General features: G+C 43.6%; 1 protein-coding gene across 1 annotated transcript in view; it reads right to left on the bottom strand.

The window, feature by feature from the left end:
- Positions 1 to 3,110: 3,110 nt before the first annotated feature.
- SCAMP1 (secretory carrier membrane protein 1) overlaps positions 3,111 to 27,192 on the bottom strand; it is a 608,538-nt gene continuing 584,456 nt past the window's right edge. Inside the window, exon 9 of the mRNA XM_078675215.1 lies at positions 3,111 to 4,878. Within this exon, the coding sequence (XP_078531341.1) occupies positions 4,720 to 4,878 (159 nt within the window). The 3' untranslated portion in view covers positions 3,111 to 4,719. The remainder of the gene's footprint in view (positions 4,879 to 27,192) is intronic.

The following is a 27,192-nucleotide window of genomic DNA, read 5'->3' on the forward strand; positions in this document are numbered from 1 at the left end:
CAGACTCCTAAACATGACAGGGGGCCGAAAACTCATTACACACCTTTACAGAGCCATAAGGGGTGACACCCCTGTGATTACAGCGATACAAAAGGGGATGATGGACGGAGCATTTGAGCAAATCAAACACTCACCCCTAGTCAACTGATCTGGGTTTAATCCATCACCATTCTTTAGCCCACTCAGCCACCCCATTTCAGACATGGCTATATGCAAATCAGTCTGACCCTGTGCCTCATGGGAACAGTCCAGCCTGAACTGCCAAGCCATGTCTTCCATGGACCGGAAACAAGCATCCTGGGACCGGTTTCGGATTCATAATCCTCATCAGCCAGGCTATCTTGAATCCAGTGGCCAAGTGAGCAAGGGACTCACGTCTGAGCATACCCTGCCACACTTAGGGCGAACAGAGCGATATAAAAGGGGATGATGGACGGAGCATTTGAGCAAATCAAACACTCTCCCCAGTCAACTGATCTGGGTTTAATCCATCACCATTCTTTAGCCCACTCAGCCACCCCATTTCAGACATGGCTATATGCAAATCAGTCTGACCCTGTGCCTCATGGGAACAGTCCAGCCCGAACTGCCAAGCCATGGCTTCCCCTGTGATTACCCCAAAAGCACACTGTAAATGGGAGGAGAGACTAGGAATAGACCACCCAGCAAGAATGGCAAAAAGTTCATGAGGGGACACATACAGTCAGTACGAATGCCCGATTTAAATTAATTCAATAACATTTTGTTCATCAACTGTACCTCACCCCAAAAACACTACACAACATCTACCCCACCTGGTCAGCTGAATGTGCGTGTTGTAGAAATCCCGAAGCAGATTTTTTCCATGTGGTTTGGAAGTGCACATGTATTAAGGCGTACTGGCAGGAGATATTAGACAAACTCACACGAGCAACAGGATGAGATTTGGAAGTCGACCCAATAGAACTACTATTGGGACTGTTGCCGGCACTAATTGAAAAAAAAGTAGTTGTAAATCCTTAGCCTAGGACTGGTGCTAGCGAAACGCTGCGTAGCTATTAGATGGTTAAACCCATGCCCAACGAATTTTAGGGAATGGTTACAAGACATGATGGAATGGGCCACATCTGCGGAAGTTAGGATGAAACAGGTCAGACGTGATGAATGGCTGTAGGATAACTTAAGAGCATGGAAACAGATGATATCGGAGTTGAATACACAGGGTGACACGCCTACCCCACAGAACGCACCTGAGTAAATAAAATGGTGCTCAATACTCTCGGTTATTTGTCAGATAAAGAAAAATGCACGATAAAGTATGACTAGACAGTGGATTATGCAAAATCACACACAACTGGATACATGTTTTACTTGTCATACATCTGCGCATTGCTTATCTATAAAACTGTTGAAATAATTTCTTGTTTATTAGACTTTTCTCCTGTATGGGAGGAGGGAGGGACAAGAAGGGAAAAGTTGTGTTGTATGTTCAATACCCAACTAAAAACAAATTGCATGTATCAATATATGATGTTACAAGAGGTGCCATTATATCCCGACATCTGATGCTGCATATCAATAAAAAAAGATATCTTTAAAAAAAAAGAGAGAGAGTATGGGTGCAGTCTGTAAAACAGCAAAGGTTTCTTCCACATGTGTTACACCAGCAGGAATGTCTGCAAACAAAAATCAGTGGAACTGGTCCAAAGCACAAATGGATAAAAGGTTTCAGAATTTTGGAAGATAAACTATTCATTGGGCCAAAGAGATCATGAAGAACACGAGCTGAGCATCAGTCTGGTCAACGTCATATCAGTGTGTTACCAATACACAGATTCTATGAAACAGCAAAGGTCAACTGAGTGGGGTTCAACGGAATACCATCTTCTAGAGGATTGTAACCGCTGCTAAATTGAAGGGCTTGAAATGTAAGGGAAGGGTGGTAACAGGAGTCACCTGATCAGCCTACTGTGTACAAGGATTGACTATTCTGACAGTGGAATCAATTGCTGTTGCCTCAGTTAACTAGAAACCTGGACTCAATTTAAAGACAAGCCTTTTAACATAATATTACTGTAGCAGTGTGAGGTAGCCACGCTAGTTAATGACCCTCACCTGATTTATGGGACTCAGCCATAGACCTGGGCACATAAGAAAATTATAGGACATTAGAGAATGGTAATAAATAGCTACGACATCAGTAATGATCATTGTATATAAACATGAGCTCTACAGCCACCACCTTTTTTATGCTTTTAAAATTAAACAAATAAAAACCACATTTGTCAGTTGTGAGAGTCGCAGCCCGCACAGCCCATAACAGTAATAGTTAGGGAATGCCTGGATGCCCCATTCTCAACTTTTCAATGACCGAGACATGGGGTAATTTCTTTTCTTTACAAGGTTATTTTATCACATAGGATGAGAGGGTATTCATGAAGTTGGTAAACAAATCAACTGTGATTTTGTTAAATAAAACATGTATTGTGGGCTGAATATCTTGGCAATAAGACACACAAGTGACAGGCAATCAACTGCCTGGTTTATGGTGGAGTAGGTTTCAATAAAATTATTTTAACTAGTCAGTCACAAGCCAGTAACAATCTTGAGAATGTCAAAAGAACAGTAGTAGGCAAAAGGCTTTCAATAAAAGTTAAAAACATCTCACGTTTAGCTTTTGTATCTCACCTTTTGATTTAGTTTTGAATTCCAAGACTCTTCATAAAGGTCTATTCTCATTTATTTTACGTTAACATTATTCCTTGTGCATACGCCACTTTAAGCTGATCCTAGTTATTTATTTGTGTTCGCTTTTTTGGAGTTTCTTTAACCAGGACAATCGGGTGTGTTTGAGCACCATTTTAAAAATACTTGGGCCACATTATCTATTGAAAAACACAGTCTTTCTAGAGAGTCAATCAGGACTTGAAGGGGGTAAGATCTGCTGGTGTAAAATTACAATGTATTTAATGTAGAAAACAAATGTTGGGGCTTCTATGAGCGAATCTTTGAAAATGTGAATAATCACCACTAGAAAGCTACCCACCTGAAGTTGCAGCTCAACAATGACTGGATGCTTGCTGCTAACAAAAGTGCTTCTGCTGAAGAGAGGCACACCATTACGCAAAGTATTAATGCATGGACAGAGCATTTTATTACGAAAGCTACAATCAGTGAGAGTGACATATGTGAAAACAACTAAAGCCCACACCATCCCCTCTAACTTAGGAGCAATCTGTGGCAGTGAAGGACGCATTGCGTGCTACATGCACCATTTAATAGGCTGACCACCACCACATGGCTCCCATTGTGCATGACAACAGTGCCAACAATAAATATTCCTTTGCCCTATCCACACAAAGAATACAAATATTCTGCAAATGGTCATAAAACCAGATACACATTGTTGCCTCAGTAAACATGATACGAAAATGATTGAAATCAGAGGATAAAAGAACCAATACTGAAAACCAATCACTAACAATCCACAAAAATGGGATTTACAAAGATGCCTCTTAACATTTTGTATTGTTGATTTTCTCAAAGCAAATCGGACATTAAGATGATCATATGAACGCATTACGACGTCAGATAAATATCCTAATTACTCTGCTGTGACTAAGTGTTAACAAATCAACAATATGCAAAATTTTTCCATTTGAAAATGAATGAGAGAATTTTCAAAATATGTATTAAAACACTGAATTGAAGACTATCACTATGTGACTTAATGCACTCTTCAGAGGAAAAAAACAGGAAATGTCAATGCAATAAAAACAAAGCAGAATGTAAAAGGTCACATGTTAAATTAGAAGTATTAGGAAGTGTTTAGCATTTATATTTCTCAAGGAGAAAATGTAACAGATATACTCAAAGTAAAATTGGAAACTATAATTTTTCTAGCTCCGCTTTAAACCACGGATGACATCTTTGAGTCAACTATACATTGCACCACACACACACACATTCTACAGGAAAAATGCATTTGCACCACTGTTGTTTTAGAATAGTAACAGGCGATTACTACATTAAAAAACAAACCTGATCAGCAGTGCAACCAATTACCATCGCCTTGATAAAAAAAATCAACAGAATTCATGCCAACTTACAGGGTTAGGACATACCTAAATAATTTTTAAAAAAAAGGAAAATAAAATATTCAAGCAGCGTATATTTACATTATGCTCTAATGTAATTCTCACAGCTCACAGTAGTTATCAACACCCTATCAAAATGGTGCCCATCAAATAAAAACTCTCGCAGAACGTTGTGGTCTTTCATCCAAAGACTAATAGTGGCAGGCGACAAGCCTTCACAAGTTCTTTAACCCTGCGGGTTACAGCCTCTCTATAAGGATGTCAGTAGAACAAACTTTCACAAAAATAAGTATATCAGTTATGTTGATCGCACGGTTGGCGATATAAATTTCAAAAACACTCCTGAAAAGAATCCACTGAAATAAAGGTCCGGCAGAATATATGAATATACACAGTATGTATTTAGCACACCTGTTGGAGAGAAGTGGAGCACAATCAGTTCCGTCTGATCACAGAAATGTACAGAAAATGAAGATATAAATAAAGCAACTGATTGACCCATGCACGGGTAAATAAGGAGGGTAAAGATGTGCTGTGCGCTGCCCAACACTAGTCTTCAAGTTAGTGCTCTGGGGTAAACCATGTACAGTCGCAGAGAAATATTCCTATTGCCCAGGCTCGTGGCGGCCATGTTTGCTCGGATCTAATTCCCCTTGAACGCGTTCTGGGCCGCGCTCGTTGCTGCTGTGGAAGCTGCATTCGCTGCTGCCGTCTGCACAGTTTTGTTGGACATTACACCTGTTGCAAACTCTTGCTGAGCTTTCTCGAAACTTGCCCCTGTGGTCCGGTACAGCCCGTGCACCTGCAAAGAGCGAAATGAGAAGAGTGAGGTTAAATGGCGGCATGTTGTTAAACTAACAACATTTTAAGAAGCATGCGATTGCAGATTACCTGATAAACAGGCTTTAAGACTAATAAGAGTACACAGAAATATTAAATTACTGTACATCCAAACAGTTAATGTGTCTACTTATGAAGCTCACTTTTTGTCTAGGCATGAGAATATAATACAAATAAAGACAAGTAGGGGAAAAAGAAAGTTAATATTCACAGAGACTCTTGCAATGGCAATCTTAAATGCCCTTAGTCCACGCTCACGAACAGCAGCATATTTGTGACCAGCATAAAACAGATTTTGAATTATGGAACGCCTCACCTGTACAGGAACTGATAAACTTCTTTCCATCAAATGGAAGGTGGGCATTCTCCCAGAGTTTATGGGGCAGGAAGGAAGAACACACATGCCCACCTGCCCCCTGCAAGCTGCCATAAGGATGCAGCAACAATGCCTTAAATTGCCCAGCTAGCATAATTTTGAGTCAGTTTAAGCATTGTGAGGCGTGACATTTAAACTCGTTGGACTGGAAAACTCCCTTAAACAGACCTCTTGTGGAGGAATCAATATGTGAAGCAGAACTTACAAAGCACAAAGAGCAACCCTTAAGGGCAGACCTGTGCTAGGTGATGATCTGAAGAGGACAACAAGGGCTGCAGAAAGATGGAGGCATTAATTAAAGAGAGGAAGGGTATCGAAACCGGACTTTTGAGAAGCTGCCCATGAATAAGAGAGTTAGGTTGGTCTTTGGGACCCAGGGACAAGCAATTCCAAACCTTGGGTGCAATGAAAGGCTTGGCTTCTGTGGTCAGAACCATGGATACCTGCCAAGGTCAACATTTTGGCTCAAGCTGATCGGCAGCTGTGAGGAGGAAAGACATTAAGAGCAGATAGTGAACAGAGAAGCTGTAAAGTCAATGTGAATGACTTTGGACGGCGTAAAATTAGATGGGTTGGCAGGGTGAGAGTGGTAGAATGTGAAGAGTCAGTAGGGAAAGCGAAAGGGAGAGCGTTGAAGGAAGTGAGATTGCGGACTCTAAAGATATTAATCACAAAAGGGAGGTCCCAGGGGTAAATTAAAGACTAACTGTTGAATCCCCTGAACAGAATTGACACCAACAAAAATCAACAGAGAGTCTGCACACTCTAACAAGGTACCCAAAAACAAACACAAGATACTAAGGAAAGGTTTCTCAAAAACGAGTTCCCATCAGTACACCATCGAGACCGCCCTTCATTATCTGGGATCTCTTTAGACACTTATGCCTATTGCTGTAAGAGGTGAAAAAACCTGCACTGGCCGTTAACAAGCCATGTACCAGGAAAAACCACAGCAATTATATAAGATGTGAAGGAAAACGTGTCTGGTGGAGTACTGAATAGCAGTGCAAAGAAAAAGTGTGTGTGAAAAGAATAAGAAAAGGGGTTCTAAAATTAGGTAGTGTTCAGGGACAACAAATTTAATAACCACCGTCACACTCCTAAATCAATAAAAACAGTGCAATAGAGTGGCGTAACAAATAACCACTTAGTAGATGTATAAGGTCGACATGTTTCTGCAGTCTAAAAGAGTCTCGAGATCTCCTGCTGCTTCCTCAGGACCAGTTAGTGCTACTGCTAGATAAGATCAAAAGGATCAAAAATAAATAAACCATATCACCTGAATAGTGTAGGTTACTGTGTAAACATCTTCCCATCCTAAATATAAGAAGAAAAAGTGTAAGTATGTATCACTGAAAATTATCAAAGAATAGCTGAGTACAGTGTGAGGTATATAAATAGCATGCAATATTATGCAAACAGAAACATATAAGGCCAGTCACGTGTAATTAATGGCCGGCACAGGGACCGTCTAAGTCAGTCACCACTCAACAAATTGTGAGTATACAACATTAGGTTCACTCACCCACACGATGGGAAGGAAAAGCCCCACCTCACCTGGCGCGAGCTCAGGTAGATGGATGCACCGCACTACAAAGAAGATAACACAAATACAATCATTGATGTAAATAACACCTGTTGGTACTCCCAGGCAAACCAGTCTTAACATGCGCCACCTCTAGCGCCAAACAACACAAGCCAAGCAGTCAACAATCTGGCTGCTTACATCTCTAATTACAAAGAGTATGTTCAAAGGAGCTGTAAGCTTCCACAACCACTCATTGCAGCGTAGTTAGACTCAACTGTTGTCCCTGGTGCTGCACATTCAATCGTTTTCAATACTCCACATTGGTCTTAAGGCAGAAACGCTTAAATGTGGGAGCTATAGAGTTTACTGCTTCCACCGCCGCTCGTTTCTGTCCCCAGCTGTTTTAGTATGCAGACGGCGAGATTACGCTTGCTAATTCAATCCCTCCCGCTGCGCACCCAGTCAACTTCTTTCCTATTTTAAAAATGAAGTTTATAAGCAAATGCAGGACAGCTCACCTATCCGTCGGTACACCGGTCGTCCCTCTAAGCTCTGTCTTGGGGAGGAACCGACTCGGTGTACCGGGAGGTGTAAATGTAAACAGCCTGCTACCGCGTCAGGCAGAGGGCGTGTACGGACGTCCACCAGACGCGGTGACGTCACCCGCAGCGCGACCAGCGCGCTTTGCCCTTAGGGAAATGTAGTTTTACAGGCATCTAGCAGGCTTAATGGTAGGTTCGAATCCTGGCCGGGATCCAGATTTCAGCCTGGTTAAATGGGTCTTATTAAATTATGCCTTTATGGTCATGATAGCCCAGTTCTAAGAGCTATTGACTTTATGAACAGAAAAACGCGATCTGCAATCCTTAATTAAAGGAGCAGGGCAAGTAGTCCCAAAAAGAGCAACCCTTCAAGTTGCACCACCAGGCTAACCACTCAGAAGTAGCTCAGCACTACACCACGATAATTATAGAGAGTGTGAGAGAGAAAAACAATGTATGAGTGAGAAAACTACGTTGCATTCCCACCATTAATTACATGATATTAAATGCAAATTTTATGCATCAGATAGGGATGCCGCATGTAGTGTGTCAGAGAAGTATTTAAAGAAGTACTTTAAACTCTTGTTTCAGATGACACATGCACTCAGGCTCTACTGCTTATTATATGCAGGTACTAGGTCAAATCTTGAACAGTTGAGTTCATAAAGATGAATTCATACAGAACTATGGTATGTGGGAGGATGCCTACTGTCTATAACGACATCCACGGAATTTCATCATTTAGCCCACATACATCACTCCGAAGCCTGTAAACCCATTTCTGTTCACATTTGAACAGGAATTGAGAGATGTCAGTTACAGAGGGAGGAATCCAAGGTTGGTCCAATACAGTCCACGAGATGTCTGAGGGCTGGTGACCCACTTGTAGGAAGTGGTTCGTCAATTTCGTTGCTTGTTTACCACAACAAATTGAACTCTTATGCTCAGAAATTCTGGTTTTGATTTTTCTGGTGGTCATCCCCACATAGTTCAGCTTGCAGGGGCATGTTATTAGGTAGATTAGGTTCACACTATTGCAATTAGTGAACCTTCTCAATTGCCATGGTCTGTTAGTGCCAATGTCAATGGTGAGTGTTTTCTTGGTTTGTGGACAGGCCGCACAGCTACCACAAGGATGGTGTCCATTAACTGCGGGTAAGTCCCATAGGGTGCCGACCGCTCGGGGAATTGCAGTTTTCGGTCTAGTATGAACCAGCTGGTCTCTCAAATTACGGCCTCTCTTGAAGGCAAACAAGGGGGGAGGTATTGTGTCCGTACCCGTGTTTAAGATCTTCCAATGCTTGGAAACAATGTTTTTAATTTTGTTGGACAGAGCGCTGTATGTGTTCACACAGGTGATCCTTTCTTGTTGTACTTTCTGGGGTAGTATTTCTAACAGGCTTTCCCTGTTGTTGTTAGCTGCCCGTTTCCTCGCACGACTGATGAGGTGTTTTGGATATTTCTTTTCCCGTAGATTAACTTCAAGGGTTTTGGAGTGTTCACAAAAAGCTAACTTGGTTGAACAATTCCTCTGGATACGGAGAAATTGCCCTAAGGGTAAATTATCCCTCAGTGATTTTGGGTGGAAACTCTCATAGTTGAGCAAGGAATTCCTTGCCATTGGTTTCCGATATAGTTCGGACTGCAGGCCTCCTCCTGATGCAGAAATTAGCAAATCCAGAAATGGCAGTTGATGTTTGTGAAACTCAATCGTGAATTTAAGGAATTGATTCCTTTCATTCAGCCAGGTGTGAAAGACGAAGATCGTCTACCGTTCCCCGCGTATATCGGAAACCAATGGCAAGGAATTCCTTGCTCAACTGTGAGAGTTGTGCGAGGAAACGGGCAGCTAACAACAACAGGGAAACCTGTTAGAAATACTACCCCAGAAAGTACAACAAGAAAGGATCACCTGTGTGAACACATACAGCACTCTGTCCAACAAAATTAAAAACATTGTTTCCAAGCATTGGAAGATCTTAAACACGGGTACGGACACAATACCTCCCCCCTTGTTTGCCTTCAAGAGAGGCCGTAATTTGAGAGACCAGCTGGCTCATACTAGACCGAAAACTGCAATTCCCCGAGCGGTCGGCACCCTATGGGACTTACCCGCAGTTAATGGACACCATCCTTGTGGTAGCTGTGCGGCCTGTCCACAAACCAAGAAAACACTCACCATTGACATTGGCACTAACAGACCATGGCAATTGAGAAGGTTCACTAATTGCAATAGTGTGAACCTAATCTACCTAATAACATGCCCCTGCAAGCTGAACTATGTGGGGATGACCACCAGAAAAATCAAAACCAGAATTTCTGAGCATAAGAGTTCAATTCGTTGTGGTAAACAAGCAACGAAATTGACGAACCACTTCCTACAAGTGGGTCACCAGCCCTCAGACATCTCGTGGACTGTATTGGACCAACCTTGGATTCCTCCCTCTGTAACTGACATCTCTCAATTCCTGTTCAAATGTGAACAGAAATGGGTTTACAGGCTTCGGAGTGATGTATGTGGGCTAAATGATGAAATTCCGTGGATGTCGTTATAGACAGTAGGCATCCTCCCACATACCATAGTTCTGTATGAATTCATCTGTATGAACTCAACTGTTCAAGATTTGACCTAGTACCTGCATATAATAAGCAGTAGAGCCTGAGTGCATGTGTCATCTGAAACAAGAGTTTAAAGTACTTCTTTAAATACTTCTCTGACACACTACATGCGGCATCCCTATCTGATGCATAACATTTGCATTTAATATCATGTAATTAATGGTGGGAATGCAACGTAGTTTTCTCACTCATACATTGTTTTTCTCTCTCACACTCTCTATAATTATCGTGGTGTAGTGCTGAGCTACTTCTGAGTGGTTAGCCTGGTGGTGCAACTTGAAGGGTTGCTCTTTTTGGGACTACTTGCCCTGCTCCTTTAATTAAGGATTGCAGATCGCGTTTTTCTGTTCATAAAGTCAATAGCTCTTAGAACTGGGCTATCATGACCATAAAGGCATAATTTAATAAGACCCATTTAACCAGGCTGAAATCTGGATCCCGGCCGGGATTCGAACCTACCATTAAGCCTGCTAGATGCCTGTAAAACTACATTTCCCTAAGGGCAAAGCGCGCTGGTCGCGCTGCGGGTGATGTCACCGTGTCTGGTGGACGTCCGTACACACCCTCTGCCTGACGCGGTAGCAGGCTGTTTACATTTACACCTCCCGGTACACCGAGTCGGTTCCTCCCCAAGACAGAGCTTAGAGGGACGACCGGTGTACCGACGGATAGGTGAGCTGTCCTGCATTTGCTTATAAACTTCATTTTTAAAATCGGAAAGAAGTTGACTGGGTGCGCAGCGGGAGGGATTGAATTAGCAAGCGTAATCTCGCCGTCTGCATACTAAAACAGCTGGGGACAGAAACGAGCGGCGGTGGAAGCAGTAAACTCTATAGCTCCCACATTTAAGCGTTTCTGCCTTAAGACCAATGAGGAGTATTGATAACGATTGAATGTGCAGCACCAGGGACAACAGTTGAGAGTCTAACTACGCTGCAATGAGTGGTTGTGGAAGCTTACAGCTCCTTTGAACATACTCTTTGTAATTAGAGATGTAAGCAGCCAGATTGTTGACTGCTTGGCTTGTGTTGTTTGGCGCAAGAGGTGGCGCATGTTAAGACTGGTTTGCCTGGGAGTACCAGCAGGTGTTATTTACATCAATGATTGTATTTGTGTTATCTTCTTTGTAGTGCGGTGCATCCATCTACCTGAGCTCGCGCCAGGTGAGGTGGGGCTTTTCCTTCCCATCGTGTGGGTGAGTGAACCTAATGTTGTATACTCACAATTTGTTGAGTGGTGACTGACTTAGACGGTCCCTGTGCCGGCCATTAATTACACGTGACTGGCCTTATATGTTTCTTGTTGCATAATATTTATATACCTCACACTGTACTCAGCTATTCTTTGATAATTTTCAGTGATACATACTTACACTTTTTCTTCTTATATTTAGGATGGGAAGATGTTTACACAGTAACCTACACTATTCAGGTGATATGGTTTATTTATTTTTGATCCTTTTGATCTTATCTAGCAGTAGCACTAACTGGTCCTGAGGAAGCAGCAGGAGATCTCGAGACTCTTTTAGACTGCAGAAACATGTCGACCTTATACATCTACTAAGTGGTTATTTGTTACGCCACTCTATTGCACTGTTTTTATTGATTTAGGAGTGTGACGGTGGTTATTAAATTTGTTGTCCCTGAACACTACCTAATTTTAGAACCCCTTTTCTTATTCTTTTCACACACACTTTTTCTTTGCACTGCTATTCAGTACTCCACCAGACACGTTTTCCTTCACATCTTATATAATTTCTGTGGTTTTTCCTGGTACATGGCTTGTTAACGGCCAGTGCAGGTTTTTTCACCTCTTACAGCAATAGGCATAAGTGTCTAAAGAGATCCCAGATGATGAAGGGCGGTCTCGATGGTGTACTGATGGGAACTCGTTTTTGAGAAACCTTTCCTTAGTATCTTGTGTTTGTTTTTGGGTACCTTGTTAGAGTGTGCAGACTCTCTGTTGATTTTTGTTGGTGTCGACTCTAAAGATATGCCATCAAAGCCTCTGGCTAGCACAACAGGTTAGGCAATAAATTGTCAAGGCAGTCCAAGGATAGAGCAGACAAACAAAATCAAAGAGTTGGGAGAGAGTACTGACTTTACTAATTAATTAAAATAACGTCAGTTAATGCTTCAGAAACTCAAAATCGGAGTGAATGGATGAAGGCATTACTCAGTCTTCCTTACTAATACTAACCAGTCCACCTCCCATTTGTGTAATATGTTTGGTTCAAGGCATTCTATATTATGAGTGGGGAGAAATTGCTATGGTACTATCTGGGACAGAACAATCAAAGCTTGTGGCATAAATTCTGAGGCAAGCCTAGCAAAAATGTCGGTAATCTTCACCACTGTGTCCATTGGAGAAGAAGCCAAAGCTGTCACACACCCTCTTACTGAGAGGTTTCCATAAACAACATACTGTGCTGGCGGGACTTTAAAGTGTACTCAACAAGCAGCATGCTGGAGCCCTTTACTTTGGAGAGCTGATATTGCTCCAATGCCTCCTCATCCATCAGTACCAGGACCACCTAAGGCATCAGATAAAACCTGCAGGGGAAAAGTAATCGGCATCAGCTCGTCACTAGTAAAGATGGGTACAGAATGGTCATGTGTTGCTTTTGCATTGCTCAGCCCCTGAAAGCATGCTTGTACAAAAATCATATTAAAAAGAGTGAGAGGAACTGATGACACTGACTATATTTGGTAATACTATTACAGAGCTCGATGATTGCTTTTCTGAATGTGTGCATTGTAGTTACGAGACATGCTTTCTTTCAGAGAAAAAAAAAATAAGCGAGACAACCGAAATACTAGGTCTGTTATAAAACAAAAAGTATTAAAGCGTAGTTTTGGGACGTTACATGATGAACTGCTTAGAGACCAGGTATTTGAGTATTAAAGGAATAAAGATATTCAGGAAAAGTTATGGATTGAAGGGGATTCATCCTTAAATGATATAGCTTCCTTGGTAATGAAACAAGAGCTACCAGAACATTGTGCCATAACAACTTTAAACTCTGAGAAAAACCAGTGTCTGAATCAGTTGATAAACTATCGTATGGAAAAAAAACAAGGAACATGATGGAAACAAAAGTGGTTAGTCACTGGTTCCTAGCAAGATGGATAGCCAGAGACGCAATTGTTGTGACAGAACAAAGTACGCTTCAAAATGTGTTAAATGCTCTTCTAAAAATGCTTAGCACTTACAGTGCACCAAAAAGATTATCGAGGTAACGAGGAACACAACTGAGCTGGAGGATGGCAGGTCGGACGTAGGAATTATATTACTGTGGACAGAGGAGGCAATAGGAATCTTGAGGATGTCTGTTTCCAGGAAGAATTATTGGTGGGTGAGCAATATTGAGGTTAACTTAAATGGTCATTTAATGAAGGTAGGATGGAATCAGGTGTAGATATGTGTCCATAAAATTTTTGAGAGAATTGCCAGTGCCCACACTCACTTGGAAAGTGTTTGCAATGCTCCAGTCTCAAAGAATCACAATTCGTCTGTGGATATGGGTAGATGTGTGACTGATACTTGTGAGTGACGCATCGTTTTCTGGTGGTGTGTGTGAAAAAGCTATTGCTGAGACGTTAGCTGGATGTGCTGGCAATGACGATAAGGCAAGCACGTTTGGGTGAAAGTTCAAGATACCCAAGAATCTTGAGATTCATCATTCCCCATAAACATATTAGCGTCTATGTGTATTTCAGTCCATAAGTGTTCTTGTCAGTTTAATTCATTTTTATCTCTGATTCCCATTTATTATATGCTGAACAGTTGCTCTATTGTATTATTACATCTTGTTTTTGCTTAATTTGCTTGTTTCAATTCATATTTATTTAATTTTGGAGATTTTTGTTTTGGTGTGGGTGAGAGTAGAGGCGATCTTGTAAGTATTTGTAATTGGTCATGAATTATTTCTTCTATGCTACTTTTAATATGTTGGACTATGGTTCTTCCACAGAGATATGGGAAGGTCTGGATTATTTCGGGTCAGAGTGGAGGTAGTTGGAGAGCTTGCAGGATCACGCTGTGCAATTGCTCTCGTGTCACAAGGATGGTCGGCAATAAGGAATCTTTCCTCCTTCATCAGTGTCAGAGAAGTATCTACAGGGCCCAATAAGCAGTACAGGTAGCTGGTGATGTAGTAGCGAAGCAGGGTAAGGCCTAGGTGGTGGGACGCAAGATCTGCTAGGCTAAGACCAATGCTACATTAACGCAGGAGTCATGCTGCCATGAAAAGTGCCACCTACACTTCTGTCTCTGCCAGGTAATGCAAAAGGGGCATTACATCCTTTAATAAACCTGTGAGCAAGTTGGTTTTCCTCCCCCAAATCCAGTGAACAAATCACTGCCACTTTTACAGTTAAGATCTCAGAGAGGAGGCCTATATGTTAAAAAGTCAACTCCTCAGAAAATGCACCAAAGCTGAAGGTGAAGGGTGGGGCATGCTCACTCGTTCCATAATCAGGATATCTGTCCCAAAGTGGAACAGGCCATTGTGTGTTTGCAGGACATGGAGCTGATCAGAGTACCATACCCAGCAAAGTCAGAATAGAGTTACTCGAATAACTGCACCTTCTCAAGTTGCACATTACATAACATGCATCGATAAAGCACACATTCACCTTTTGGGCATCTCGAGTTGAAGAGCAGATGTTTTTATTACTCAACTCCATGGTTCTCATCTAATTGATCTCAGAAGGATGAAAAGCTGAGTGGAATCACCAGGGTTCAGGTCTATTCCTGAGAACCCGATGCATGCATATGAGTACTATACATTGGTAGTGGATGACCGCACCTCTGGTAGTTATTGCTGTTTGTTAACTTCAGTGGTGTCATTCGCTGTGATAGTGTCAGAGTCATAGGTCATGGGACATCACTTCTTGTGACATCACTTCCAGTGATGGAATCAGGAGTTACAGGCCTGTGATGTTACTTCTGCTACCTCTGGCATTTTGGTGAACTGATATCCATGTTTGTAACCTTTTCGGTAAGAGGGAAAGCCATGTCAGAATCCTTCAACTTGGAACCACAAAAGGCTTTTTAGTAGTTCGCTGAGAACCCAAGCTGTTCTCCAAAAAAAAGGCTCAAATGGACTCTATGCCCACTCTGGGAATCATATAAATGAACCGGTCATCTAGAAAGCAGTAGCAGTGCAATCTCTGCTGCTGTAGAAATACCACCTTTGGGGACAGGATTTTACCAAAAGCCTGAGAGGTGTCACTGAAAACGAAAAATAAAATCCTGTATCCGTAGTGCCGATTTCGGATTCTGAACCAGAAGGAACATTTGGTACTCATTTAGGATAGGCATATGAAGGTAGGCATCTGAAGGTCCACTGAGAACATCCAGTCACTGATCTGTAAAGCTGCCACTCCTCAAATAGAATCTTGGCATTCTGAAAGGGAACAGCTCAATAAGATTGTACAGCTCCAGGCTCAGAGTGCCCCTTGCCTGTTTTCCTCACAACAAAATTGTGAGAAAACCCCTCTCCTTTATGCAGACAGCTCGATTTCTCTTAAGAAGAGCAGCCTTTCTACTTACTACCTGCAGACGTTCATGGTATACAAACTGTGGCAGAGGTGACAGCGGTGGCAGTTGTGGAGCATAGTAAAACACATCCCAACAAGCAAAAGGATGGGTTGATAATACTGTAAGACAGGATCATAATAATACAGTATACGAGAAAAACATTACCTGCAGCTAGTAGTGTTACATATCATATGCTGCGCATTTTCCTACATCTGGTGCTGGGTTCGCAATATTTAAAAAATGCTTTCCGTTTCATGCAAGTGGTAAATCACTTGTGATAAACTACAATGTGGCACATTAGACTTCACATTTGAATGTATGTTGAGCGTGTGCTGCATTCAGGGAGGTAGATTGGTACATTAGAGTCAACAACGCTAGAAGCTGGAAACTGAGTGTTTGAGGTAAATAATATCTTGTGTTTGCGCCATGTGTTTCTATAGACTACATGCTGTGCACTGACTGTTAAGCAGTATACATCCCTCCAAGGTGGTGAATTGCGGTAAGTAGATGTGGAATTAAACAGTGCCTTAAGACCAGTTTGTTCAGATTGAGGTTCCGCTCTGGTACGTATATCAAAGCCATAATGCTTTGTGGATGGAGGACCACTTTGCTGCTGTGCATCTGTTCATTATAGGAATGTTGCTATTTATTTATGTGATTTATATAGTGCCTGGCTACCAGGAGGCTTCTCCGCGCTGACGATAAGAACTGTAATGAGAGAAAGGTCCATCAGTGGCTAGATGGGAATAGCCAGGTCTTAGCTCTTTCCTGAATATACGTTAATTTTTCTGCCCTCTAAGGTCCAGCGGAAGAGCATTCCACAGCTTTGGGACCAGGTGGGAGAAAGAGCTACCTCCCCATCTGGATTTTTTAATTCTGGTGGTGGTGAGGTTAGCGTGGGAGGATCTTAAGCAGTGCTTAATTTGTAAAATATGAAGTGCAGGTGCTCAAATGTTTGCCAGAGGCCAAGCCCTCTTGACCGGACATTAGGAGTATATACCGAATATCTCCATGTCTAATATTACTGCCTCACTAAAATGATCCTCATCTACGATGATCGTCGACGACGGCATCTTCCTCGATGGTCCTCGACGATGGCCTCTTCTACGGTGGTCGTTGACGACAGCCTCGTCGACGACGGCTTCGTCTACGACGGTCGTCGTCGACTGCATCGTCTACGGCGGTCGTCGACGACGTGCCTCGTCTACGGCGGTCGTCGACGACGGGCCTCGTCTACGACGGTCGTCGACGACGGGCCTCGTCTACGACGGTCGTCGTCGACGGGCCTCGTCTACGACGGGCCTCGTCGTCGACGGGCCTCGTCTACGACGGGCCTCGTCGTCGACGGGCCTCGTCTACGACGGGCCTCGTCGTCGACGGGCCTCGTCTACGACGGTCGTCTACGACGGTCGTCGACGACTGCCGCACATTGATGACTCCTGATCTTTGATAGTGTCATCTACAATGGCAATGCCTAGCTACGACGGACGTCTATGACAGCTTTATCAAGGTAGCTTCTACGGAGGATATCACCTATTTTAACCTCATCTATGATGGTATTGCTATGACTGTCTTCTATGACAGCATCCTTCACTAACAATGGCCACGTTTACCAATGGCCACGTTTACCACCAATGGCCTCGTCTACCAATGGCTTCCTCTGTAAAGGGCTTGCTCGAATAATGGCCTTGTATGCCAATGGCCTAGTCTATCAATGGCTCTATCTATCAATGGTTTTATCTACCAATGGCCTCATCTCCTGATGATCTCATCTACCAATGGCCGCATCTACCGATGGCCTCATCTACGAAGGGCAAATGGCCCCATTTGTTACCCTCATCTACGGATGCCCTCACTTGTGAATGCCTCATCTTCAATGGCATTGTATATGGCTGTCGTCTGACAGCCTTGTTTGGAAGGGTTGCTCATGACGGTCATCTATGACGTCGTGCTAGTCTGCAATTACCCCGCTTACATGACCATGCCTACGACAAAGTCTATCATGAGATTGGCTGAGATGGCTTCAGCGGTAAGAGCATCATATATATTCTTAACGTAGTGGGCAACAGCTAGATTTTCACTGCCAACTACAGGCACACAGAATATATCCTTCATGGTTTCGAGGAGGTATGCATCACGAGAGTGGTACGTCATCACGAGAGTGGTACGTCATCACGAGAGTGGTACGTATAATAGACTAAGTCTATTCCAGCAGTTTTTCTGCGCATAGAATAGAAATAATGTGTACCTACTAGCAGCCCATCCAATCTGATAGGCCACCGTTCGACCAGATTCAGTAACTTCACAGACTGCTCATTAGCAATCTACAATCCTGCAATACCTATCTCCACACCGCCTTATCATCTGAACCTTATTAAAAAAAATAAAAATATATATATATATATATATATAAAAATAATTTCTCTACTTTGGCAGTGGCCTCTAGTAGAGCTGACCATCTTTTATCCTTGATCGGTTTCTATGATCGTCCAATGTGGTTGGACATGGCGAATTTCAATGACCTCATTCCTGAGGACCGAAAGCGGGATGCAGGAAAGATTCTGTTGGAAGGTGCACGCCAGGAATGGCTTAAATTCGCTACCTTCAGCCCTGAGCGAAGTTTCTGGGCATGGCCTATGATGAGTTGTCGGTTTGATAAACATTTGAATGACGCCCCCTTAGTTATAAAACCGGGCACTGATAATGCACGATCATTAAGCACCCTTTAATATGGGCGCGGATCTTTCAGAGAAGCGTGATAAAGGGGTTTTCTTCAAGAAGAAGATACCAAAACCAATCGGATGAACAGTATCAATCTCAGTACAGCCTTGCAGCCAGGCATCTTTCCGTAGATAGTCTGTCTACTTTCTCCCGTCACGAACGAGATTTAAGTATCCAGACTGAGACACTAACAGGAGGCCATGATCACCACAAGGTTCCAATCATTTTATCCTTTTCTCGCGTGGTCCCGAAGGTTTCAGGTTTTTGTTTCCAAGCAACAAGGAACTATATCGGACCAATGTGTTCTAAACCTAGTAACCAATGGCCACTCCCTGGAATTCATCAATCAGCCATATACTACTCCGCCCAGGGGTCCCCCTCCCCCTCGTTTTCACAACAATTATGTTATTTAAACAAAGGATATTTTATGGCTTCTCTGGATGGAGAGGGTGCGAATTTCCACATACGTGTCCACCCCAAACAGCACGAATATTTACGCTTTCACGCGGCTGACGCCCATTATAGGTACGTAGTGCTCCCGCTTGGACTGAGTCTTCACCAAGAGCCTTTCACAAAGTACTTGGTACTAGTGGCAGCAACATTGAGATCTTGAGGAATGCAAGTGTTCCCCTGTCTAGACGATTGGCTGCTTAAAGGTCCTTCTGAACACGAAATCAGGATTGCCACAGTAGATGTACCCATATCATTTTTTCTCTGGGGCTGATTCTCAACGACAGCATATTGCAGTTAGGTCCTCTCCAAGTAAATGTATTTTCTCGGGGCAGGTTTTGACACAATCCACAACAAAGCATTCTGGTCACACGACCACCAGTTGTGTTTTCAAAAATGGGCAAGGTTAACTTCATAAGGTCAGTTTCAGTTCAAATGTTTGTTTCGTTCCTGAAGATGTGCTCCTCAGCGATACATCTCATACCATTAGCATGGCTCAAAATGACACCTTTTCAGATAGAACTACAGTTTGAAGATCAATAACCGATGGGTTCGTTCGACGATACCATCAAGGTTACGCCGTGCATGATCAATCCTGTACATTGCTGGTCGCAGACAGAGAATATTGCCCAGGGTCGCACGTTCCTGCAAACCATTCCAGGGTTTGTTTTAACGATTGATGCCTCCATGGAAGGATGGGGAGGTCATCGGCAGGATTTGCAGAATTCAAGGAACATAGTCTCAAAGACAACGACAACAGCAGATCAACAGGCTTGAGCTCCACATTGCTGTTCTGTTCCCCCAAGCATTTCGCTTGAGGATTTGTCTGTGCCAGTACAGACCGCAAACACCATCCGCATGTCTTATATCAATACACAAGGAGAAACTACATCTGCTATACTCTCGCAAGAGGTTCAGGAATTGTGCGAATGAGTTGCATTGCACAAGATGTCTTGAGAGCCGAACACGTCAGGGCTCTCCACAATGCTCTGAGCATGTCTCAGTCGGACTGTCACGAGTGGACGCCGGAAAAGGGACAGGTGAACCCAGTTTTTCTAAGTTTGGGTTAATCTGGCACGGGATCCATTTGCATTCAGAGAGAACAAGGACGGCCGATATTATGCCAGCAGGTTTCCTTAACAGGAATCAAGAGGGAATGCCCTGTCCATGCAAGGGTCAGGGGTTTGTGCGTATGAGTTTTCCCCCAATACCATTGGTTCCGAAGGTGTTCTGCAAGATGAAGCTGCAAGGTTACCATCTGATTCCGATTGCACCCCGTTGGTCAATATTGGTTCTCGGAACTTCTGCTATTGTTTATAGACAAGCCCATTCGGCTGCGGCTTGGGCCTACGATATTGTCAGGGGACGGAGATCAAGTGGTTCGTCCGGATCCACAGTCATTACTATTGCACGCACAGCTTATCATTTGTTAGAGTTCAAGGGCATCAATGTTTCAAAGAACTGTTGTGAAATTTTGGCCGATTCTCGTGCCCGAGGCACAATCAAGGCTTATCGCCTCAAATGGAAGCGATTTTGCGGTTAGTGTGAGATGATAGCAATTCACTCAATTACAGTTACTGCAGAACAAGTTCTCCATTATCTGCTCTTCTAGCCAAGTCTGGGCTTAGTTTTTTCTTCAACAAACAAAATGCGTCTTGCTGCTCTTTCCAGAATTAGGAAATGTTACATTTTTTCTTTTTTCTGCTCTTCGGCGCTTGTCAGACAGTTTATGAAAGGGCTTTTCCGAGCCTTTCTCTCCAGTGCGAGCACTCTCCCAGAGTGAGCACTCTGCATGGCTAGTGCGGTTAATGCAGTGTACATTTGAGCTGATCCATAAACCAGCTCTCAGATTCCTCACCTGGAAGGTTGCCCATTTACTGGTTCTTACTTCGGAGAAAAGGGTTCGTGAAATCTAAGCTTTCACTATAAGGAACACCTCACTTTTACATTTTCCTCGGAACTATGTCACCCTTTGGTCGAATCCTGGGTTCATTTCTAGGGTACCGACACAATTTCATTCTAACGAACCGGTAAGATTAAGGACATGCATGTTTTCTTTCCAAATCCTTCAACCCCAGCGGACAGAACATTGCATTCTTTTGACATCAGAAGATGCTTAAACTTCTACTCCAGAGAACCAAGACTTTTAGAAAATCAGATCATCTGTTTATGACTTATGGCCAGATTACATTGGGTATAGCGGTCACTAAAGCTACGTTTTCTAGATGGATAGCCTCTGCCATCCAGTTCTGTCACATCAATAAACGACCATTGACAAGGTCTGTTCGATCTCATTCCACAAGAGCTGTGGCAGCATCTGCAGCTTTGTTTGCAGGGGTGACGCTTGAAAACATTTGCCGTGCTGCGACATGGAAGAATGTCCACACGTTTACAAAACATTACTGCCTACAATCAGCAAATCAGAATGATGCGGCAGTGGGCCAAACCGTTTTTACGCCACATGTTTCCATAGGAATACATTCAGGTTCTAACGTTGGCTTATTTCTTAAAAAGTACATACAATTCAAGTTGTTTATAATATACAGACATGTGTTATCATATACTGAGTTTCTATGATACTAAGGTTCCTTTCCTGTAGGAAATTGCATGATTTCTATGTAGGTTCGGAAGATGACTTGTTAATAGGTCAATCTCTAGCCGATTGTTGGTTGTTAACGGTACATTCATGGGGGTGCACTACAATAAGTCTCCCACCATCCGCAACCGACTTTGCCAGGTTTACTGCTTGCTATTCTGATTCAGGCATGTGAATCTATGAAAGATACCCCAATACTGGATAGGAAAACAAGTTACTTACCTGTAACTACGGTTATCCAGTATTGGTATCTTTCATAGATTCACATGCACCCTCCCTCCTCCCCGGAGAGTCAGTTCTCTAAGATTGGGATACTTGTTCCCACTTGTGCTACGAAAATCTGAGGAGAGCTGGCTCTGCAGAGAGGGTTCTGGAGGGTGCTGTGAGCTGATTGGTTGGAGCAAAGACTTTGGACTTTTTTACATAATGAGGTAGATAGGCTACTATAATTTAGGCCTCAGGCCTATTCCTAGGGCCTACTACTACTACAAAGTGCTTTTTGCACTGCTTTTTTATTTACCGTGGGACTCCCGCCTCGTCGACGGGGAATGATTCAGGCATGTGAATCTATGAAAGATACCAATACTGGATAACCGTATTTACAGGTAAGTAACTTGTTTTCTGTTTCCGGTTGTGAGAAGGTGCCTGTATTTCACTGTAAGAATGATCCAGAAGTATGGAAAAGTATGTGCGTGTTCTTGTAAAGAGTGTATGAGAACTCTAGGTCATGGGTGGGTGTTTGTGTGAAAGAGTGTGTGTGTATGAAAAGCGGTACGGGATATGAGATGGTCTGTGTGTTAAGGTAAGAAAGGGCAATGTGTTGTTTGAGGTGTATATGCGAGAGGGTGGTGTGGGAAGAAATGTGATGTGCATGCTCTTTCTAAGAATGTTAGAAGGCCATGGGGATGGTAAGAACTGTGGATAAGGATAACATTGTGCTGGGGGGTGGAGTGTTGGGAAGATGTAAGTTTGTTTTTGTAAGCGAAAGTGTGTGAAAGGAGAAGAATGGGTTATATTGAGTGTGAGAAGGTCTGTACTGTACTGTATATTGGGAGAAGAATGGGGAATGGGAAGGTGCCCATGATGATACAATTGGGAAAGGGGATGTGGGAAGTTATGAGTGTAGGTAATAAAGGGAATATGGCACGCAGTGTAGGAGGGTGAGAGAGTACAAGGGGAAGAAAGGCTGTGGGATGTGGTACAATGTTGGTACAATGCATGTTAGGATATGATGGGCACTGTGTGTCGAAAGGGATTTTTTTAAGCTGGGAAAGAGCACAGGATATAAGGTGTGCCAGAAAAAGAGTACTGTATTGTAACATTTATTTAGGACTTTCTACCCCTATCTGGGGCGCCGAAGCACTTGCTTATATGAGTTGCACGCTACACCTTGTGTATACATGTCAGCATTTTAAAGAAGCAAAGTGGGAGATAATTAAAAAAAAATCTGAGGACATTATTTTCCCATTGACTTACATAGAAGTAAAGGCAATTTTAGGCAGAGGACAGCTGAAATAGGCCTTTTGACCTTTAAAAATCTTGAATCTCCTGCCTGAATTGCGTCTGTTGACATGCATGCTTGTTGGGTGTGTTATTGGAAGGGTGTTTGTTCTGATCAGATATGGGAAGTGTTTCAATGTTGTGCATTATGACCATGGAGTTGCTGTTACCGTGTTTTGGGAGCTTATCAGTGCAGTTAGTGAAGAAGTGTGAGAGATAGGTTTAGGGAGAGGATGTGGCCTAATGACCGGAGCTGCTGACTTTGGGCTTGGGGTACCGGGCTTGAGTTTCTGCAGGGGCTCAACATCCTGTGATTCTGGGTAAATCCTTTAATCTCCTGGTGTCTAACAAAAATGAATGAGCCCTTGTCAATGTATTTGGCACTTGTATAAAGCCCTCTAGTACCTTCAGGGTCGAGTTTGTGCTATAGAAAAAAAATTGCAAAAGAAAATAGGTACACACGTTTTTCGTAAGCTGACAGTTTTCATCAGCTCTGTGTGGATCACAAGGCGTGGGAAAGGGCTCATATGGAGTGTGGCATAGAGATGCGAAGTTCGTTTGGAACGAAAACATTTTAAATTTGATCACGCGCACTACCGGTTTTATCCCCTGACCTTGAATGCTCAGAATAAATAGGACTCAACTGCAGCCCACGCTGTTACTCTGCCAGGTGTCCACCCCTCGCACCTCCCACACCCATCCTCCCTTCGCCCCTACCACAAAGCTTCTCCATAATATCAGAGCCCCACGCTCGTCCTCAACTGCAGTCAGTCCCGATCGGAGTGGAGAGCCACTGTGTATGGTGCAGGAAGCAGCTGCGTCTGTGGTTGCGCGGGAAAGGTTCGGAGTCCGACTGTGCATTTCTGATAGATATCATACAGGGCTTATCCCTGCTGTGGAGGTTTAATAAACATATGTGTACTAAAAAATACATTTCCTGGGGGACAGTTTTATTGCAGAGTGTGTACTACAGTTTTGATACATGCCTTATATCTCTTAGACTCGGTCAGTGCATCTTTGAGGCATAGCCCTAGTTGATGCATACACCGGTGGTGTAACGCAAAAGGATGCCCCTCCACCCCCCCCCCCCCTCCCCAGAATGTGACGACTCTTTAGCTATCTGAAATCATGTGGGGATTGTAGTATTGCTTAGCCCCTAACTCTTCTGTCCCTGGCTCAGACTGCCAGTGTCTTTGGATAAATAACACCGAGCGGAGCATCGTGCCTGGCTATCTATCGCCCATCTGTCTGATTTATTGCTGGTTTATTGGTTTTAACGGTCGGACCGTTCCGGACGGTGACGGCATAGTATTGGCAATTAATTGACATCCCTAGTTAACTCAGCTGGCTTCAGTTCGCTTAGTTAGTAAAAATGTACACATTACAATAAATACTTAAATTCAATTACTGCTGCAGAGCTTGGAGCGTATGAATAGAATGCCTGTCCTGCCCTTAACATAAAATGAAACTTCTATTCACACAGTCGCACCTCCCCCCACCCCCACCCCTTCCCTCGTCCACCGGAATAAAACAAAGTGTGGGAGCTGACCGACCAGGTCAGCTCAACTTAAATTTAAGTGCTTTGATTAATTTAATTTGTAGCTTCTTACCGTTATTCGTGGTGGGGCCGGTCGGCAGGCCAGGACACACACACACTGCTAGCTAGCTGCACACTGCACTGCTCAGTTGTACTTAGCTGCGTGCTGCCTGCTTGCTACCAGGCCGCAGTGCCAGACCGTCCTGTAGTAGACTGTAGACACAGTAATGGCTGCAGTGCCACGCCACAAGGCACCAGACCGTCACCAGACACAGTTGCACAGCCCAGCTCTGCCCTTCAGCTTCTTCGTCATCGTTGGTCGGGTCTAACTTAATGTGGATGAGGAGGATGACTCTTGGCACGGGGAGCTGCCGCCTGCTGCTGTAACTGCGCAGCGCGGTTATGCTGGGGCGTGGCAACTGGTGGCGCACACAGCCCTTACCTCCATCAGAACCTCCAGCCCGGCCCCACCAACTTCTGCGGCCCGCCCACCCACTGGCAAACAGAAACTGTCAACAACTCTGCGGCCGCCATGATCATGAAGCAAAACTTAATTTACACATATTATATTTTATTTTATATATTTATTATTCAATATATATTATATTCTCTCTTCTTGGACTTGGCAGGAGCAGCAGCAGGGCTGCTACCTCACCTACGTAATTAAGAAGTGTGTGTGTGAGTCGGGGCAGCACCGACTCGCAACTTGCAAGTGAAGTCACTGCACTCGCAACACTAAACCGTTTTAACGCCATGACGGTGATGACACTAATAGTATGATGAGACTCGGCGCCGGCGGCCGGGCGGCGGGATACTTACATGAAAACACGCTGCGGGGCGGGCCTGTGGCTGCACAGAGACAGAGTACACAATAAAGAAAGGTATATATTTATTTTTACAGTAAGTAACAAAACAAATCATCAATGTGGGTGTGCGCACAGCAGAGATTCATAGACCCGGCCCTGATATTTAAGTGCCGGTGCTAAGCACCGGAAAGCACCGGCACAAATTAAGCACTGATCTTAAGGATCTTGAGGGGTGTAGCACGAGACCAAGGATCTGAGTTTCGGTGGGCTTTGGTTATTTAAAGCTCTGCGCGCGATACAGAGCACTTTAAATGTTATTCTTGACGCTATCGGAAGCCAGTGGAGTAGTTTCAAGGATTCTCTAACTGGTCTATGGAGTTTGAGCAGGAGCCAGGCCGCCACATTTTGCATCGTCTGGAGTCTCTTGATCACATAGTTGGGAGAGCCCAGATATAGGGTGTTCCCATAGTCCAGATGGGAGACAATCAAGGACTGCACAACAGTTTTCCTGAGTTGCTCCGGAATCAGTTCTAAAATCTTTCTGAGCATCCTCAGGAGTCCAAAGCAGATGCTTGACAATTTATTTGCCTGTTCGCACATTGAAAGTGAGCTGTCGAGATTTTTTTTACGACCAGTTTAGGGACTGGAGGCTCACCCATACAAGGAGGCCAATTGCTTAGGGGTCATGGGATGGCCCTGTTGCCCAGGATCATATATTCGGTCTTATCACCATTCAATTTTAAAAAGCTATCTGACATCCAGTTAAATCTGAGAAATCTTTCGTCCTGACCCAATGAGGAATTCATTATTGAAATACGTGTACTTTACATTGTAAGCCCTGAAGAAGTCCCTGGATGGGACGAAACGCGTTGGCGGTTTCAAAAGTTTTTTAAAGAATGAAAAATAAAGAAAGAATTGAAATATAACATCGACTCGCCTTCGAAAAATTCCTGCATTACTGATTGTATACTTTGTGATATTTGTGTATTGAGTGTGCTGGGCTAACATATTCATGTACATTTGAGGAATGCTAGGTTCTTTGAATCAGCTTCTGAATTTAGGGGGTATAGGGAATTGTGCCTCCAGCCCATGCTGCACCTCTGTGCTTGTTTAAATACTGATAAGGGATTTTTTTGAACTTGTGCAGGCATTTATGCTTTGATTCCCAGCGTTGTATATTCTGACATCCAGTTAGCCAGTTTTTCCAGGCAGGGGCCCAATAAAGAGTCTCCCTGATGGTCATCCTGGGCAGCATGACAATGAACTGGGTGTTGTCTGCATGCGAAATGCCTAGGATGTAAAATTCCTGCATTATTTTGGCAAGCTGCCTGACATAAATATTAAATAGAGTGGTGCTTAAGGAAGAGCCCTGTGCCACTCCGGACTTAAGGGACAGGCTGTCGGAAAGGTAGTCCTGATCCATGACTTGGATTGACCAGCCATCTAGAAAAGAGCATAACCACTCCCAGGCTTTTCCCTGGATGCCAGTTTCCCTCAGTCTGTTTTTTAGCAGGGCATGATTGACGGTGTCAAACGCCGCGCTAAGGTCAAGTAGTAAAATAGCGACTGACCCTCCGCCATCAAGTAAGAATTTAAGTTCCTCTGTGACAGCCAGAAGTGCAGCTTCGGTACTATGGAGGGCACGGAAGCCCATCTGCATGGAATGGAGAAGTTCGTTCTCTTCCAGGAATTTGACCAAAGATTGGTTGACATGTTTTTCCACAAGTTTGTCCAGGAGAGGGAGAAGAGAGATGGGACGCAGATTGGTCAAAGTGTCAGGGTCCAGACGGGTTTTTTAAGATGAGTTTGATTATAGCATGTTTCCAGGCCTGGGGAACCAGCCCAGCTTGAAGTGATTTATTGAGGATATTCATTAGGGAGTGGAGGACCTCTTCCGTCACCTTAGGAATAGCATGTGGGGGTGCAGAATCCAGCACAAAGCCAGATTTTGTGGATTTGAGCAGCTTGAGAGTGGCTTGCTCAACAAGGCTGGGAAAGTGTGTAAGAGTAGGGGAGGAGGCTGGGGCACCAACCATGCAGGAATACACTCGAGAGCC

Source organism: Lissotriton helveticus, chromosome 2_1 (genome assembly GCF_964261635.1).
Source record: "Lissotriton helveticus chromosome 2_1, aLisHel1.1, whole genome shotgun sequence".
Lineage (NCBI taxonomy): Eukaryota > Metazoa > Chordata > Amphibia > Caudata > Salamandridae > Lissotriton > Lissotriton helveticus.